This window comes from Pan troglodytes, chromosome 8, assembly GCF_028858775.2.
Source record: "Pan troglodytes isolate AG18354 chromosome 8, NHGRI_mPanTro3-v2.0_pri, whole genome shotgun sequence".
NCBI classification, from domain to species: Eukaryota; Metazoa; Chordata; class Mammalia; order Primates; family Hominidae; genus Pan; species Pan troglodytes.
In genome coordinates, this window is record NC_072406.2 from 129,308,540 (window position 1) to 129,326,834 (window position 18,295).

General features: G+C 49.4%; 1 protein-coding gene across 1 annotated transcript; it reads left to right on the plus strand.

Annotated features, from left to right (window-relative positions):
• Window positions 1–3,777: 3,777 nt before the first annotated feature.
• KCNK18 (potassium two pore domain channel subfamily K member 18) lies at window positions 3,778–16,798 on the plus strand. Its single transcript, XM_521614.6, has 3 exons — window positions 3,778–4,075; window positions 7,515–7,643; window positions 15,930–16,798. Exons 1-3 carry the CDS (start codon window positions 3,802–3,804, stop codon window positions 16,730–16,732), a joined length of 1,206 nt encoding a protein of 401 aa, XP_521614.3. The 5' UTR covers window positions 3,778–3,801; the 3' UTR covers window positions 16,733–16,798.
• The last annotated feature ends 1,497 nt before the right edge of the window (window positions 16,799–18,295 follow it).

Consider the following 18,295-nt stretch of genomic DNA (forward strand, 5'->3'; position numbering starts at 1 on the left):
GACATTAAGTCCTACTACACAGCTACAGGAATTAGAAAGTGTGCTATTGGTGAAGGGCTATGTGCTATTGATGCATGGGTCAATGGAACAGAATAGAAAACCCAGAAATAGACCCACACAAATATGTTCAACAGATTTTTCAGAAAGGTGAGAGACCAATTCAATGGAGTGAAGATAACCTTCTCAACAAATGAAGCTCGAGCAATCGGGCATCCATAGGTAAAAAAGTGAAGCTTGACCTCACACCTTACCAGAAATTAACTCAGAATGGATCACTGACTGAAATGTAAAACACAAAACTATAAAACTTTTGAGAAGATGATAGCAGAAAACCTTGGGCATTCAGGGCTAGGCAAAGAATTTTTACACTTGACTCATCTGGGAGGCTGGATACAGATGGAGGGTGGGAGCAGGATGTGCAAGGAGATTGGTTTGCTCAAGGCTTGGAGATCTTGCCTTCTCTTTCTTCAGGGCGGTATAGGTGCAATGAAGCATTTGCCCCTTTCTATTTCAAATGGAAAATTATACAACTACATGTCGTCTTCACTGTTTTCCATCTCCAGAACTCTAGGCTCTGCAGTGTGAGAATTCTTGGTCCCCAAGGGGGACACGCTCACCTGGAAACCCAGCAAGGGGCACATTGAATACACCTTATGACTGCTCCCTGGGCACTTTGGGATCCTCGTGTCCAGGAACCAGCAGGTAAGAAAATGGGTGGCCATCTTGTCAGGGGCTGATATGTTTTGGCTGTGTTCCCACCCAAATCTCATCTTGAATTGTAATTCCCATAATCCTCATGTGTCATGGGAGGGACCAGATGGAGATAATTGAATCATAAGGTTGTTTCCCCATCCTGTTCTCAAGATAGTTTGTTCTTACAAGATCTGATGGTTTTATAGGGGGCTTCCCCTTTCACTGGGCACTCACTCATTCTCCTTCCTGCCACCTTGTGAAGAAGGATGTGCTTGCTTCCCCTTCCGCCATGATTGTGAGTTTCCTGAGGCCTCCCCAGCCATGCTGAACTGAGAGTCAATTAAACTTCTTTCCTTTATAAATTACCCAGTCTTGGGTGGTATCCTTGCAGCAACATGAGAACTGACTAATACAGGCGCAATTGACCTGGTCAGCAGGAGGAGACACGGCTGCTTTCACACAATGAGGGCGGAGAATAATAGTGGGGGAGGTCAGGTGACTCACTTGGGTACCTCTTGGTACTTCTTACCCAACTGTCTGTGAGTGGACAAGCACAAGCAGCCACAACCTGAAAAGGATATGGTTACCAAGGGCTCAGAATCCACACCCCCCTCCCACCGGGATGAGGATTAGGGTCATGCCATCAGGTAAGCCATTGAGACCAGTAGAAGAGGTAGCAGAGGGCAAGGAAAAGTTAGAATGGATAGCGAAGGAAGGAGATGATGAGTGTCAGTTGCAGCCTTGAGACTGGTGGCAGTAACAGGGGCTGTTTGTTTTACGAACCTCCTTCTTCTAAGCTTGCCTGCAGGGGGTCAATGCAACTTTATAATAGCCATCCAAACTTACTGATCTTGTGTTTATCGCTCCTTCAATATGTTTCGAATGCGAGTCATTGCACTAGTCAACATGCCATCCCAGCTCACTGCTGGTGACAAGTTTAATAGTTGGGCAGCCACCTTGCACCGAAGGCTGCCTGTACACCATCTCCTTACCACTTGGGTATTAAGGGACCAAGTCCTCAAACCCCATCTTAGCTTTCTTTTTTTTTTGAGACAGAGTCTCACTCTGTTGTTCATCCTGGACTACAGTGGTGTGATGTCAGCTCATTTCAACCTCTGCCTCCCAGGTTCAAGCAATTCTTGTGTCTCAGCCTCCCAGCGTAGCTGGGATTACAGGCATGCACCACCATGCCTGGCTAATTTTTGTATTTTTAGTAGAGACAGGGTTTCACCATGTTGACCAGGCTGGTCTCAAACTCCTGGCCGCAAGCAATCCGCTCTCTTCAGCCTCCCAAAGTGCTGGGATTAGAGGTGCAAGCCACTGTGCCCGACCCCCATCTTAGCTTTTTGAGCAGGCTTTCTCAGACCACTTCTGGTGCCAACTACTGTTGAATCCTCTGGGAAGCAGACACCAAGATAGAGTCACAATTGCAAAAGCTTTATTGGGAAGACTTGTAAAATGAAAATGAAGGAAGCAGATGGAACAGGGAAAGCCTCTGGATCATAACACAGACTGACAAGTTCTCTCTGTAGACCAAAGGGCCACTCTGGAACAGGCTCAAGTTGGAGGAGTCCTGTATTGGGCAGAAATGAATAGGCCCTTGGGTCCCCACCTTGCTTAGTCAGTGGGCACAGGCTTCTCCAAGAAGAGGGCTTGAAACCGGTGGCAAACCCTCAGAGAACAAAAGGGGCTGTCATGAACCATGCTCATCAAAGCTGCACAGCGAGTCCTTTCTAGAAGAGGGATCTGAACCTGCATGCATCTCCACAGCTGCCATCTGAGGCACTTTTTACCCCCACTGGTTGTCAAATGATCCTTTACTGAAATATTTTCCTTTGTGCTTAACAAGCTGAGCATTCCACTGCACCACTGTTGATGTCATGAGGGTGGTGACCATCAACATTGCAGCCCACAGATGGGCAGTCCCCAGGATCTTTTTAATTGTTCCAGAGAGTTCCCTAACTAAAGATTGGAGCTGCATCTGTCAGGCAATGTTGACATTCTCATCAAATGATATTTTCATCGGGTTTAATGTTTTTCTGTTTCTTTCTGTCTCCTGGAGGTTCCTTGAGGGCTTTGATGATCAGGGCAGAGGCAGAAGGTACTACCTCAATCTATGCCTGCCTGTTCTGAATGGTTTCACTGTAATCCTCAGATCCTTCAAGTCACCGGTTGCCCTAATGATGTCATTACCAATGTGTTTTGGAGACAGACACAGGGGGTTGATCTTAGGGACCAGCACAGATGTGGCACCAACATCATTCCCGGTGCATCTCAGACTTTAATCTCGTTGGGGTCAAACTTAGGCTGTATGGTGGAGGTAGGTGGTGTTGGATGAACCTGGATTCAGGACCACCAAAGAAAGTTGCACATTGGTCTACTCTGAGCTGAAAATTGAAAGGTGGGGCACCTTTTCTCATGGCAGACACAGGCATAGCTAAGCAAGTCCAAATGCACAAGCACAGGCCTAGCCCCTGCTTGCATCACATCTGCTAATGCCCAGCTGTCTGGAGCAAGTGAGATGACCTACCCTAAAGCCAAGTTCAAGGAAGTACACTCTGCCCACCGTGAGGCCCCAGCAAGGGGTGGGTATGCAGCAGGGGAGTGAAGAATTGGGACCAATAATTAGATCCACACAGGATAAAGGTCCTTTGGAAACCATTGAGCTCTGGCCGCATTAGTTACTATGGTTACTGTTACTATTATTGGTTACTACTATTATCACCTGTCCAGAAGACCAGGTACCCTAAGCCAAGTTGTGTCACAGACAGCTCTCAGGAAAGAATCACTTGACTAAACGCCAAAGATCAGGTTTGGGATCTGCAATTCAAAACTGCAGTTTGGGCATAGAAAAGATTAAACGTAGCACAAAACAACAACCACACTATCCTCCCAAAGCCCCTTCCAGGCAGCTCCAGGGCCGGCCCAGCGGATCAATAGCAATCTGGGGTGCTAGGGAGGGCGCCATCTGAGTAGTTCGGATGAACTGAACATGATGAGTTGCCGGCTGCTTCCTGAGTCCTTGGGGAAGCACACGCACCATCCACTTAGCACTGGAGCCTGGCTGTTCTCCGGGCACTCCTACCCCATCTTCCTGGCGGGGCTCAGATGCTCCTGCCTCTTCCACCAGCTCCTCTTGCCCTGCATGCTTCAGGGACAATGGAGATCTCCGGGCACTCCCAGGCCGGGAGATGCTGCCCAGAGGCCCTGGGAAAGCTCTTCCCCGGCCTCTGCTTCCTCTGCTTTCTGGTGACCTACGCCCTGGTGGGTGCTGTGCTCTTCTCTGCCATTGAGGACGGCCAGGTCCTGGTGGCAGCAGATGATGGAGAGTTTGAGAAGTTCTTGGAGGAGCTCTGCAGAATCTTGAACTGCAGTGAAACAGGTAGGTGCCTCACCTGGACAGGGTGGGCCTTTTCTCCGTGGTGGCAGCAGTCCCCCAAGAGCAGAGGGCTGCCTTCTAGGAGGCTGGGTCTGGGAGCTGCCTGCCTGGATCCTCCTCATGCCTGGGCACTTTAGGTGAGTAACTTCTTTCTGAACCTCTGTTTTCTCCTCTGAAAAGTGGGGAGACTAACTGCCTCTCAGGGTTGCTGTGAAGAATGCAGGAAAGGCCCTGAGCACCCTGAGGTGCTCAGGAAAGACCAGCTCCCCTTCCTGTGCCTCAGTGCCCAGCCCCATCCAGACCAGTGGCCTCAGGGGACGATGGATTACTGGGAATTTGGTGGGGTGGGGTGCATGGGTGAGCAAATCTGGGGCTGGGGTTGGGGGGCTAGGTTGCTTTTCAGAACTATGTCTGCCTGACCCAGGATTCAGTTTGCAGGGATGAGAATTTAGGGAACAACCCAAATTGGATTTAAATTCCAGCAGGAGCACCTGCCACCCACGCCCCCACTTCCTGTTTCAAACTCCTTTTCTGCTGTCTGGCTCAGCGGAGTTGGGAGGTGTTGTGAGAAGACCTGGGGGAGGGGTGGGGGTCCTGGCTCTTGCCCTGGCTGCTCTCCCAGCTTGCTCTGCAATCCATGGAGGCAAAGCTTTGTTCTCTCTGGGTCTCAGTCTGCAGGAGAGAAGGGGACCCCCAATCTCAGACTTGGTGGTCGCAAGGACCCTGTGAGAAGCAGAGGAGACAAGGAATATTCTGGCTCTTGGAAGACAAAAGTCACTTTATAGTGTCCTCATTGCATTTTCTTCATATTTAGTCACTTGTTTCCACTCTGCTGTGTTCCTCGAAGGAAGCTTGTTATTGTATTCAACAGAGCAAGATAAAACAAGGGAGAGTAGATAAATGAAAGACAAAGGAAAACCAGACACTAAAAGTCAGGAGAAGAATGGGGTGCAAGGAGCCCCTCCCCTCCCACTCTGGTGTGGGGGCTCCTTCCACAGCCCAGACCGTGATTTGGGAACAGGTGCAGCTCCCAGAGACAAGAGGCTGGTCCAGGGAGGCAGAGTCTCCTGTCTGTGGAGGGTCCCACTCCCTGCATCCTTGCCAGACAGACGCCAGCCTGCTCAGTGGACCTGGGAGATTGCTGCCAAAGGGACACTGCACCATCGCAGGGCCTAGACTACCAGCAAGTTCAAGGCTCTCTAAGCCAGCAACACATCAGAATCAACCAGGGAGACTGCCTAGAGTACACATCCCCAGGCTCTTCTCCAAACCCACTTAATCAGGATCTCCAGGGCTGGGCTGGGAATCTTGAAGTTTCAAGGATAAGGCCAAGCATGGTGGCTCATGCCCATAATCCTAGCATTTTGGGAGGCCAAGGTGGGAGAATCATTTGAGGCCAGGAGTTTGAGACTAGGCCTGGGCAACAAGGTGAGACCCTGTCTCTATAAAAAATTTAAAAATTTAATCAGATGAGGTGGCATGCACTTGTAGTCCCAGCTACTTGGGAGGCTGAGGCAGGAGGATCGCTTGAGCCTACGAGTTTGAGGCTACAGTGAGCCGTGATTGTGCCATCACACTCCAGCCTGGATGACAGAGCCGGACATGTCTGAAAAATAAATAAGTAAAAATAAAGTTTATCAGGTGATTCCAATGCACAGCAGGGTATGGGAACACAGAGCTGGTCCCACTCCATTTTGTACCGATTTTCATTGGAGATTAAAATGTTCCATAAGGGTTAGTTGCATGTAGACCCTGTGGCAAACACTTCACACATTATCTCACCTAATTCTCACAAGAAGCCTCACAAGAAAACAACAAAAAGTTGTCCTTCTTTTACAGATTAGGAAATTGAGGCCTTGGGAGGTTAAGCAATTTGTCCAAGTTCACAAACTAGAAAAATGGAGCCAGGGACTTAAACCCATGTATCTGGATTCTAGAGCCTGAACCTTTCACCACCATCTCAGGCTGTTTCTCTGATGGGGAAACTGAGGCTCAGAAAGCAGCCTCTTGTCCACAGTTACAGAACTTATCAGGGTTAGAGCTGGGTCTAGAATCGATGTGTGTAGACTCCCAGGCTGGTGCCAATTAAAAGGAGTAGAGACTTCCTGCTGCATGCCAGGTTCAGTGCCATTCTCTTAAAGCCAAACCAGTCTAGCAGGTGGCCTCTGGGTCCCAAAGCCCACTGGCGGCCCAGGCCAATCGAGCCATTCAGGAACCTCTCTGGGAAACCAGGGTTCCCAACCTTGCTCTGTTAGCCTTGGAACCAATGTGTAGGAAGTCAAGTTTTCCCAGCTCTGTAGGAGACACTCACAGGTAGCTGGTGCCCAAAGATCACAGTATGATGGTATGATGATCAAACTCCATCGAGTTTTTATTTTTCTAGATGGAGACTCACTCTGTCACTCAGGCTGGGATGCAGTGGCACGATCTTGGCTCACTGCAACCTCCACTCCCCAGGTTCAAGCAATTCTCCTGCCTCAGCCTCCTGAGTAGCTGGGACCACAGGTGTGTGCCACCACACCCAGCTAATTTTTGTATTTTTAGTAGAGACAGGGTCTCACCATGTTGGCCAGGCTGGTCTTGAACTCCTGACCTCAAATGATCCACCCACCTTAGCCCTCCAAAGTGTTGGAATTACAGGCGTGAGCCATCGTGCCCGGCAAACTCCATCAAGCGTAATGACCTCCAGGAGTGGGTATGATTTGCATCTGTGTAACAGCTTGCTTTTCCTAAAAGCCTTTTGCTTTTAGTACTTGAGAACCCTGTGTGAGAGGCAGAGCAGAAGTTATCTTCCTTTGAAAGATGATAGAGGCAGGGCACAGTGGCTCACACCTATAATCCCAGCACTTTGGGAGGCTGAGGCAGGTGGATCACAAGGTCAAGAGATTGAGACCATCCTGGCCAATGAGGTGAAACCCCATCTCGACTAAAAATACAAAAATTAGCTGGGCATGGGCGTGGTAGTACGCCCCTGTAGTCTCAGCTACGCAGGAGGCTGAAGCAAGAGGATTGCTTGAACCAGGGAGGTGGAGGTTGCAGCGAGCCGAGATCACACCACTGCACTCCAGCCTGGCAACAGAGCAAGACTCTTGTCTCAAGAAAAAAAAAAACAGATGAAAGAAATGGCGGTTCAGAAAATTAAAAGGCAAAGACTACACAGCAATGCCAGGGCTAAGCTCTGGCGGGACCCCCATGGGCCTCTCTGTTAGGTGCTCTTCTCACAGGGCTAAGTGGCCTCCTTATCTCCATGGGGACTGAAGGCAGGACCCAGGCTGCAGAAATATTTTAAAGGAGGACTCCGATCACCAAGCTTTGGTGTTGATACTGACCACAAGGCGAGGGGGCTGTTGGTCCTTGGGGAAGACTATCCCTTTCACTGGGGCGGGGCTTGTCTTTACCAGCAGAACCTTTTCCTCAAACTCTTGGTCATGTCTTTCTCCAGTGGTGCAAGACAGAAAACAGGATCTCCAGGGGCATCTGCAGAAGGTGAAGCCTCAGTGGTTTAACAGGACTACACACTGGTCCTTCCTGAGCTCGCTCTTTTTCTGCTGCACGGTGTTCAGCACCGTGGGTAAGTGCAAAGCCACAGTCCCCCTCACGGTGGCCCTGCGAAGGGTGGGTTTCTGGGTGGCAAAGGACACTGGAATTGGGGTGTGGAGATGGCCCTCCTCTCCCTCTCTTCTTCCCTCCCTTCCTCAAATCTATATTGCATACCTACAAATAGCAGCAGCTGCGCTGGCCGACACCTTTGCACTGAAGATGCACCAGGCCCTGTTCTAAGACCTTTACGCTGATTAGCTCATCTAATCCTCACCACGAGGTGGGTGCTGTTATTGTTCCCACGCCAGCAGGTCCGTCGGTTTCAAAAAGTCACACGGTTCATGTGCGTTTGAACCCAGCCACTTGGGTCTAGACCCAGCACCCTGCTGCCTCTATGTATAACTTTCTATGCACCTGGCACATAGAAACTGGGAGGGAGATGCTTCCTCGTGCTTATGGGCAAAACACTGGTTTACTGGCCCCTTTAAGGACATGACCATTGCGGCTGGAGGGCAGAGAATGATCAGGAGAGTGGTAGGGGATGCTGCAGGAGACTTAGGCCTCCTGGGCTGGGGGCGTGATGCCACTGGGTCAGCAGTAACTAAGGTCCCTCTGGTGATTAAGGGCTCACTCTGAGCTGGCTGGCCCATCCCCAGCTTCCCTTCTGGTGGGGCAGCAGTGGGGCCAAGTTGGAGGGGCCAAACCAGGCCAGGCAGGAGCCACAGGAGGCGATGGAGCTGCCTTCAGCCACAGGGCCAGAGCTCTTGGGTCAGAGCCCTCACCAGGAGCGTGGCCCATCACTCAGCCCCTGCCCCTCTTGGCTGGCAAAAGGGACTGTGGGCCCTCTCCTCCTTTGAGAGAGCAAGTGCCCATCCCTAGGAGGGCCTGGCCCGCAGGGGTTGCAGAGAGAGGCTGGGGCCCCTCATGCTGAAGGTCAGGATGGAGCACAGTGGCCAGCTTGGGTTGGAGCTGTGTAATCTCCAGCAAGGGACGTGGCCCCTCTGAGCCTTGTACTGGGACCCAAAAGCACTTCTAGACCTGCCTCTCAGGGTCAGCTGATGACTATGTATGTAAGTGGCAGCCAGGATGCCTTCAGCAGTGACTAACAGAAAACCCAACTCGCCTGGCTTAAACCGGCAAGGAGAATGTCACCTTCCAAGTAAGAAGTCCAGTGTGAGGACAGCTCTAGGCTGATATGCAGGTCATGCCCAGTGCCCATTCGCAGTCATGGCATTGGGCATCAGGTTTTCTCCATCCTGCTGCCCACTGGGCCACAAGAGGCCACCAAGGTCCACATCCCATTCAAGCATAACTATGTCTTATACAGAAAGGGCTGCTGTCTCTCTGCATGGTTCATCAGCCATGACGATGTCTTCCCAGGAGCCACCCACTGGGCCTCCCAGCGGCCTCTAAGCTGGTCCCAGGCAAGGGGATTGGAGCACCAGGATGACTAAGACCAATCGGATCTACTCCTAAATCAGCTGGGGGAGCAGTGGGTCTGCAGGGAAGAAATGAGGGAATGGCTGCTGGGTGGGCAACCGGTGTCTGCTGCACCCAGCTTCAGAAATAGCCACACAGCCCCAGGAGGGCTCTTACAGCCCCCATGTGGTTTCTCCCATTTGCCTGAATGCTTTTTTTTTTTTTTTTTTTTTTTTTTTTTTGAGATGGAGTCTTGCTGGAGTGCAATGGCACAATCTTGGCTCACTGCAACCTCCGCTTCCCTGGTTCAAGTGATTCTTGTGTCTCAGTCCCCAAGTAGCTGGGATTACAGGCATGCACCACCACGCTTGGCTAATTTTAGTATTTTTACTAGAGACGGGGTTTCACCATGTTAGCCAGGCTGGTCTTGAACTCCTGACCTCAGGTGATCTGCCCATCTCGGCCTCCCAAAATGCTGGGATTAGAGGCGTGAGACACCGCGCCCGGCCTTGTTCACCTGAATGCTGATGCAGGCAGGGATGGGTGAGGGACAGAAAGAACAAGGACAGCAGCTACACCACTCAGCACGTGCTGGGCGTGGGGTCCAGGTGCTTTCGGAGACTTTTCTTGTGCAATTCTCACCACAACCCTGCAAGGTAGGTGCTGTGACTATCCCATTCCACAGGCTCTAAGAGGGAATCACTGTGAGGGAGTCACAGGCAGGGCTGAGGTCAAACCTCAAAGCTGGACTTTCCAGGGGAACCCACAGCTCAGGGGATGCTTTGAGGAAACAATAGGTCCAGGAGAGCAGTAACTCCAAGAAAGACACGGAACTGTGCAAAGGGGCTAGAAGTTATGAAGTTTGTCTTTTTGTTTTCCTCAAGCTTTTTGAGACAGTCTTGCTCTGTCGCCCAGACTGGAGTGCAATGGTGCCATCTCAGCTCACTGCAACCTCTGCCTCCCAGGTTCAAGCAATTTTCCTGTCTCGGTCTCCCGAGTAGCTGAGATTACAGGCACATGCCGTGCATGGCTAATTTTTGTAGTTTTAGTAGAGATGGGGTTTCATCATATTGGTCAGTGTGGTCTTGAACTCCTGACCTCAGGTGATCCATCCGTCTCGGCCTTCCAAAGTGCTGGGATTATAGGCGTGAGCCACTGCACCCGGCCATGCCTGGCTAATTTTTGTATTTTTGTAGAAACGGGGTTTCACCATGTTGGCCAGGCTGGTCTTGAACTCCTGACTTCAGGTGATCTACCTGTCTCAGCCTCCCAAAGTGCTGGGATTATAGGCTGATCCACCATGCCTAGCCTCCTCAAGAATTTAGGTTGGTCCAGGTGCCCTGGCTTATGCCTGTAATCCCAGCACTTTGGGAGGATCAGGTGAGAGTTGGAGACCAGTCTGGGAAATACAAAGAGACCTCATCTCTACAAAAAATAAAAAAATCAGCTGGGCGTGGTGACGTGCACCTGTAGTCCCTGCTACTCAGGAGGCTGAGGTGGGAGCATCACTTGAGCCCTGGAGGTTGAGACTGCAGTGAGCCATGATCGCGCCACTGCACTCCAGCCTGGGTGACAAGAGTTGGCCTGGATGGCAGAGTCTCAAAAAACAAACAAACAAACAAACAAACAAAAAACGAAAAAAACCTCAGATGCATCTGAGGCAGGATTTCTCAACCTCAGCACTATCAGCTTCTTGCATGGGATAATTCTCTGCAGAGGAGGCTCCTGTGCAATGTAGGATGTTGAGCAGCATCTCTGGCCTCCACCCACCAGATGCAATAGCACTTTCCCCACTGTCCCCACCCATTATGGCAGCCACAATAGTCTCCAGGCATTGCAAAATTGCCCCCTATTGAGAAATGATCTATTGCAATGGTTGTCCAAATGTGGTCCCTGAGTAACATCGACATCACTGGGGAACTTGTTAGAAATGCAAATTAATTCTCAGGAGCCATTCTAGACCTACTGAGCCAGAAACCATGGCTGTGGGACCCAGCAATCTGTAGTTTAGAAAGTTCTCCATGTGATTCTGATGTGTGCTAATGTTTGAGAAGCGTGCCCTGGCTGCATGTCAGAGTCACCTGCAGAGCTTTTGCAAGCTCCCATGTGTGGACCCTGCCCTAGAACAAACAGAATCCCTAGGGACCAGGCCCAGACATCAGTATTTTCCAGGGCCCTCCAGGTGATTCTAGTGGGAGTCCAGGCTGTGAGTCACTGATCTAATGGAAATGCATTAGCTTGGCTTAAATTCCAAGAAGGCAATGCTACTGCCCATTGTACGAGTCAATTAGGACATCATGCCGCCCAGTAATTACAAACAACTGGAAGAGGATGTTGGGGAATGTTCCGCACTGTCCATAATCAATAATGGTGTTTGAAAGTCTCTCTGGTAATACTGCTTCCTGCCCTACATCTCTGGGTCATCTGAAATGCACCTGGCCTTAATACTAAGCACAAGATACCTGACAGCTGTGAGGCCGGTCAATCCTGTCATTCCCAACTGGGTCATCCCTCTTGGATTAGAAAGGAAAGTGCATGGGCTGTTAAGTACTCACAGGCCAAGTGCAGTGAACTGATTGTATCAAAATATATGAATGCATTCTAAGAAATAATGAGTTCCATTATGCATTTCGGCATTCAGTAATTAGAATAGTTAATACATTCCCTTTGTGGGGGTTGTGCGCTCTCTGAGACCTGCTTCCTTTAAACTTTTTCAGGAATGTGACATATTGCATATTTTGGATTGCAAAAGTATCTCACCCAGAGGCAGCCAAAAAGGCTTTGTTTATAATCCTGTAAACCCACCTTTGCCAAAGACAGCAGTAGATTCTGGTGGATTCACAGTGCCTGCTCTCTGCTCAAATCCCAGCTCCTTTCAGGCACTCCAATCCAAACCATCCTCCTGTCCTGCTGAGATTTCTGCCAGAATTGTCTAGCCAGTCTCTACAGGTCTCTCCTCTCAGCTCCCACCTCAGCCAAAGCCCCCTTTCTCTCTCACCTGGGCAGGAAGCATAGCGTCCCCACTCATTGTCCTGTGTCTATCTGAAGCCCTACAATTTACTGTCTGTGATGCAGTCAGGATGATTTTTTCAAGATGCAAACCAAGTCAGGAGTGGTGGCTCACTCCTGTAAGCCCAGCACTTTGGGGGGCTGAGGTGGGCAGATCACTTGAGGTCAGGAGTTCGAGGCCAGCCTGGCCAACATGGTGAAACCTTGTCTCTACTAAAAACACAAAAATTAACCAGGCATGGTGGTGGGTGCCTGTAGTCCCAGCTACTCAGGAGGCTGAGGCAAGAGAATCTCTTGAACCCAGGAGGTGGAGGTTGCAGTAAGCCAAGGTCGTGCGTGCCTCTTCACTCCAGCCTGGGCAACAGAGCAAGATCCCATCTTAAAAAAAAAAAGATACAAACCTGATTTTATTAGTTTCCTGTGGCTGCTGTAATAAATTCCCACAAACTCAGTGGCTTGAAGCAATAGAAATTTATTCTGTCACAATCTGGAGGCCAGAAATTCGAAATCAGTTTTACTGATTTCAAAAATGAAGGTGTTGGCAGAGCCATACTCCCTCTAAGGCTCTAGGAGAGGACCCTTCCTTGCCTCTTCCTTGGCAGCTTCTGGTGGCTGCCAGCATCCCCTGGCTCGTGGCCACATCACTCTTGTCTCTGCCTCTGAGTTCATATTACCTCCTCTTCTCTGTGTAAAATATCTTGCTCAGCCTGTCCCTTATTAGGACACTTGTAATGGTACCTAGGGCCACACACACAATCCAGGATAACGTCCTCATCTTGAGATCCTTAATCATATCGACGAAGACCCACTTACCAAATAAGGTAGCACTGACAGATTCTAGGAGTTAGGACTTGGCTATATTTGGGGGCTGTCATTTTTCAGCCTTCCACACTGATCAAGGCACTCCCCCATCTGCCATGGAAGCCCTTAGATGCTGCCCACCTCCCGGCCTCCCCTTGCTCCCCTCCCCTACCTCCCTGCACACTAGCCACACTGGCCTTCTCTTGGTTCCTTAAAGCTGGGTGACAGCTACACTCAGGGTGACACCTTGGTGAAAAGTTAGAAAACCATATCCCTCACTAGGCAGACACAGCCCAGTGCCCCGAGCCCTGAGCTCCAAGCTTGGTAAGTGCACGGAGGCTAGGTTTCAGCTCCCAGTCACCCCCTTGGTATATGTGCAGTACACAAGTTGCCCCACTGTCACTGTATGGATAACCCTTTGTTGAACCCGCCATAGGGTCTTTGCACAGGCTGCTTCCTCTCTCTTCACCTGGCTAGTTTGTGACCCCTTCCCAACATCAGCTCAAAAATCCCCTCACAGGAAAAATCTTTCCTGGGCCCAAATCCAGGATGGGTGCCTTTGTTTGTTTTTGTTGAGACAGAGTCTCGCTCTGTTGCCCAGGCTGGAGTACAGTAGCACGATCTCAGCTCACTGCAACCTCCGCCCCCTGGGTTCAAGTGATTCTCATGCCTCAGCCTCCCAAGTAGCTGGGATTACAGGTATGCGCCATCACACCTGGCCAATTTTTGTATTTTTAGTAGAGACAGGGTTTTGCCACGTTGGCCAGGCTGGTCTTGAACTCCTGACCTCATATGATCTGTCCGCCTTGGCCCCTCAAATTGCTGGGATTACAGGTGTGAGCCATTGCGCACGGCCTAGGATAGGTGCCTTTGTTCTAATCATTCATGGAATGGTCTGCTCTTTCACTTCCTGTTATTGATCTCCATTTGTAATTACATACTCATTAGTGTGGTTTTTAAAATTAATGTCTGCCTCTTTTACCAAACCAGAGGCTCAGAGAGATCATATCCCATATCTACTTTGTTCAGCAGTATGCCCCCAGTGCATGCAGTAAGCACTCAATACTGAATGTATGCATGCATGAATGGATGAATGAATGCACATAGAGAGTTAACTGACGCTGCCATCAAATGGTACTTAGTGGAACCAGCCAGAGTGGCATGGAGTGCTCTGGGATGGATGCACACTGATGAGACTCTTTGAGAGCCACAGCTCCCTCCCCTACACTTGGGACCCTGGTGAGGGTAGGCAACCTGAATGCCCACCTGCTCTTGGAGGGCAGAGCCTGAGGCCAAAGTTTGCCACAGGGAGCTGCACTTCTGGAGGAAGTTGGGGCTTAGCCAGCTGAGGAGTTGCCTTCAGATTAATTTACATAATTGGGCTGGGTTTTTCTGTATTAATCATCCTTTATGACATCAAAAATTAAACACAGGCATTAAATACAAAAGCTTTGTCCTCTGCTTGAAGTAATTGATGCTTGCCCGCTCCAGAAGATCTAGCCACCTGCACTGTGGGGTTTGAGGTCTGTCTGCTCCTGCCCCTCTGTAGGTGCGAGGGGAGGGGAGGGGAGGGGAGGGGAGGGGAGGGGCTCCCGACGGGGATGGAAGGGGCTCCCGACGGGGATGGAGACCTCAGCGCATCCCTTCCTTTGCTTGGCTGCCTGGTTGTCTCTGATTGAATGGTCCTGCCCCCGGATGCTGCTGAGGGTGACAGCACTGGTTGGGGACCTGAGAGTCCTGTGGATTTGACCCCAACTCCACTATGTATCACATGTATGCTCACGGCCAAGCTACTTCGTTTCTCTGTGCTTCAGTTTCCCCACCTGTGGATGGTGATAACAATACCTCCCTATGAAGGCTGACTGACACCCAGCCCACAGGAAGTGCTCACTAGGCAGCTAAGGTCTTGAGGGTGAGGACACCACCAGTTATTAATCGCGCCTGTGTGTCAAGCACGGGCCTCATGTAATCCTCCCAGCTAGTCAATACGCAAAGTAGGTATTGTCATCCCCATCTTACAGATAAAAAAACCTGAAAATATGAGCAGTCAAGTAATATTATCATAAATAGCAGAGCTGGGATTCAAAGCAAGGTCAGTTAGAACCTAGATGCTGGGAGGCTAATGGCTTCACTGTCATTTAGGAACATGTTTGTCTAATCTGCTAAGCCACACATGGCTCTGAGGGCAATTGTATTTTATTCATCTTCCATCTTTCTGTTTTTCCTAATACTGTGCACACTGCTGAGCACACCATGGGAACACAGTAAGTGCCTCTTAGAAACAAATAGCTCAGTCCTCTTATGGAGGACAAGGGTAGCTTTTTTTTTTTTTTTTTTTTTTTTTTTTTTGAGATGGAGTCTCACTCTTGTCCCCAAGGCTGGAGTGCAATGGCACAATCTTGGCTCACTGCAACCTCCACCTCCCGGCTTCAAGTGATTCTCCTGCCTCAACCACCTGAGAAGCTGGGACTACAGGCGCCCTACACCATGCCCAGCTAATTTTTCTATTTTTAGTTGAGATAGGGTTTCACTATATTGGCCAGGCTGGTCTTGAACTCCTGACCTCAGGTGACCCGCCCATCTTGGCCTCCCAAAGTGCTGGAATTATAGGCATGAACCACCACGCCCAGCCAAGGGTGGCTTCTTAAAAGCCAGCACCTTCACAGAGGATAAAGGTGGCATTGGATATGATTACAAAGCCACCCATCCTCTCTCACTTGTACTCATCCTGTCCTTCCAGGTCAGCTGAGCCCTTCCTTTGGGGGGTGCTAAGAAATGGCCAGAACAGAATCAAAGGCAATCTGTTCACCCCAAACCTGTGCTGGTCCCCTGCCAAGGACATTTCAAATCAAAGACCTGGATATCAGTTGCTCCTTATCCTAAAGGGAAGCTGTTTCACTCCTTTCCCTCCCACCAAAGCAAGCCTAATGCCAGACCAGTGGCTGAATGCTTTGAGATGAGTATTTTCAAAAACAATGTGTAAAATGTCATGCCAAGGAGGGGAGATGGCAGAAGGTCTCTTTAAAGCTTTTGCGGGGAAAAAGGGAAGGGGCCAGACGCAAACTCTAAGCTCCATCTTCTTTTTCAGGCTATGGCTACATCTACCCCGTCACCAGGCTTGGCAAGTACCTGTGCATGCTCTATGCTCTCTTTGGTATCCCCCTGATGTTCCTCGTTCTCACGGACACAGGCGACATCCTGGCAACCATCTTATCCACATCTTATAATCGGTTCCGAAAATTCCCTTTCTTTACCCGCCCCCTCCTCTCCAAGTGGTGCCCCAAATCTCTCTTCAAGAAAAAACTGGACCCCAAGCCCGCAGATGAAGCTGTCCCTCAGATCATCATCAGTGCTGAAGAGCTTCCAAGCCCCAAACTTGGCACATGTCCTTCACGCCCAAGCTGCAGCATGGAGCTGTTTGAGAGACCTCATGCGCGAGAGAAACAGAACACACTGCAACTGCCCCCACAAGCCATGGAGAGGAGTAACTCGTGTCCCGAACTGGTGTTGGGAAGACTCTCCTACTCCATCATCAGCAACCTGGATGAAGTTGGACAGCAGGTGGAGAGGTTGGACATCCCCCTCCCCATCATTGCCCTTATTGTTTTTGCCTACATTTCCTGTGCAGCTGCCATCCTCCCCTTCTGGGAGACACAGTTGGATTTCGAGACTGCCTTCTATTTCTGCTTTGTCACACTCACCACCATTGGGTTTGGGGATACTGTTTTAGAACACCCTAACTTCTTCCTGTTCTTCTCCATTTATATCATCATTGGAATGGAGATTGTGTTCATTGCTTTCAAGTTGGTGCAAAACAGGCTGATTGACATATACAAAAATGTTATGCTATTCTTTGCAAAAGGGAAGTTTTACCACCTTGTTAAAAAGTGAAGGTTTCATTATCTCTCAGGTGACAGACACTGGCTGAGCTGGTTTTCTTGTGCTGTCTTTCAGGGTCATGCAGCCTGTCACCTGAGACCTTCAGTCTTGGAGACAAATCCCTTATGAGAGCCAAGTTCAGTCTTGAGGCCCTGCAGAAATTTGGCCAATGCCCTTTGTATCAGGGCATTAGGAAAAAAAACTATCACCATTCCCCAAAGTCCAATTAATTTATCTGTCTTCCTTTTTTAAAGCATCACCTCATGTAGATGAAGCAACCTTATGGATGTCCCTGCTTTTCTTGAAATATGAGAAACAAAACACCTTTATTCTTGGAAGTTGTACTTTTAGTTAAATTAAAATCTTCCTGAGCTGTTCTTTGTTACCTGAAAAAGAACTAGTGCGAACAACCTCTTTTCTTGAATGACTGCATGAATGCATGTAAGACCAGCCCAATCCCAGCCCCTGTAAAATACACAGATGCCGGGTGTCACCAAAATGGCAAAGTAGAAGCAATCTGGCTTCACTGTCCTCCATAGAAAACTAAAAACAATGATCTAGTGCCAAGATGATAATTACCACTATCCCAGAACTCAAAATGAGGCTGTGACAAACCCTGGGGCCACAGAAAAGTGAAAAAGTGTGAACAGAAGGTAGTAAAATGGACTCCTCTGTGACATCCCTTCCCCAAACTGTAAGTCACCACGCAGAAAATTTCCCTGGACATTTCTACACTGGGAAAAATAAGATCAAGGCAGCCAGCCAGCTTCCTCATCATCTTGACTACCTACTCAGGAAAGTTTTCCTGCCTCAACCCACAGGAAGAATCATGAATACCTATAGGGTGAGGGACCCCTGAAAGCCTCTGGAGTCACATAGACAGTGGAGGTGGGGCTAGCAGCCCAGTGCATGAAACTCTGGGGCTACTCTTCATCTCAGACAAACAAGACACTGAATCAGAGAGGTGGTTCAGCAGCATCACATTGTAAGAGGCACTCTCCACAGTCCCTCTGGGCATGAACCCCTAGTCAGCCTCCCCACAGAGCTGCAGAATCCCCTTTGGTGCCCTTTATCTGTGAAAAGGCAGAGCTTTGAACTTTTGCAAGAGTCATGACAAACCTGGGCTTAGGGTGCTATTTAGTGCTGAAAAGGAGGCAGTGATCTAGAGCTAAAGGAATCAATAGGCCAAGTGCACAGAACATCTAAACACACATATGCTAAAGAGACCAAACTAACCCAGGCAGCAAAGACGAATAAATAACTAAACCTTCAATGTGAAGACATATGTGTACATGCATAAGAAACTGCTAACACCAGGAGCCATGACTTTTTCAAATGGACAAAGCAAGGAGCCAGTGAGTGACTGACCCAAGCAAGATGGCAATCTGTGAGCTCTCAGATCAGGAATTCAAAATAGCAGTCTTGAGGAAACTCAGCAAACTCCAAGGTAACACAGAAAAGCAATTCAGAAACTTATCAGAGGAATTTAACAAAGAGATTAAAATAATTTTTAAAATATCAAACAAAAATCTTGGAACTGAGAAGTACGTTAGCTGAACTAAAAAACACTTCACA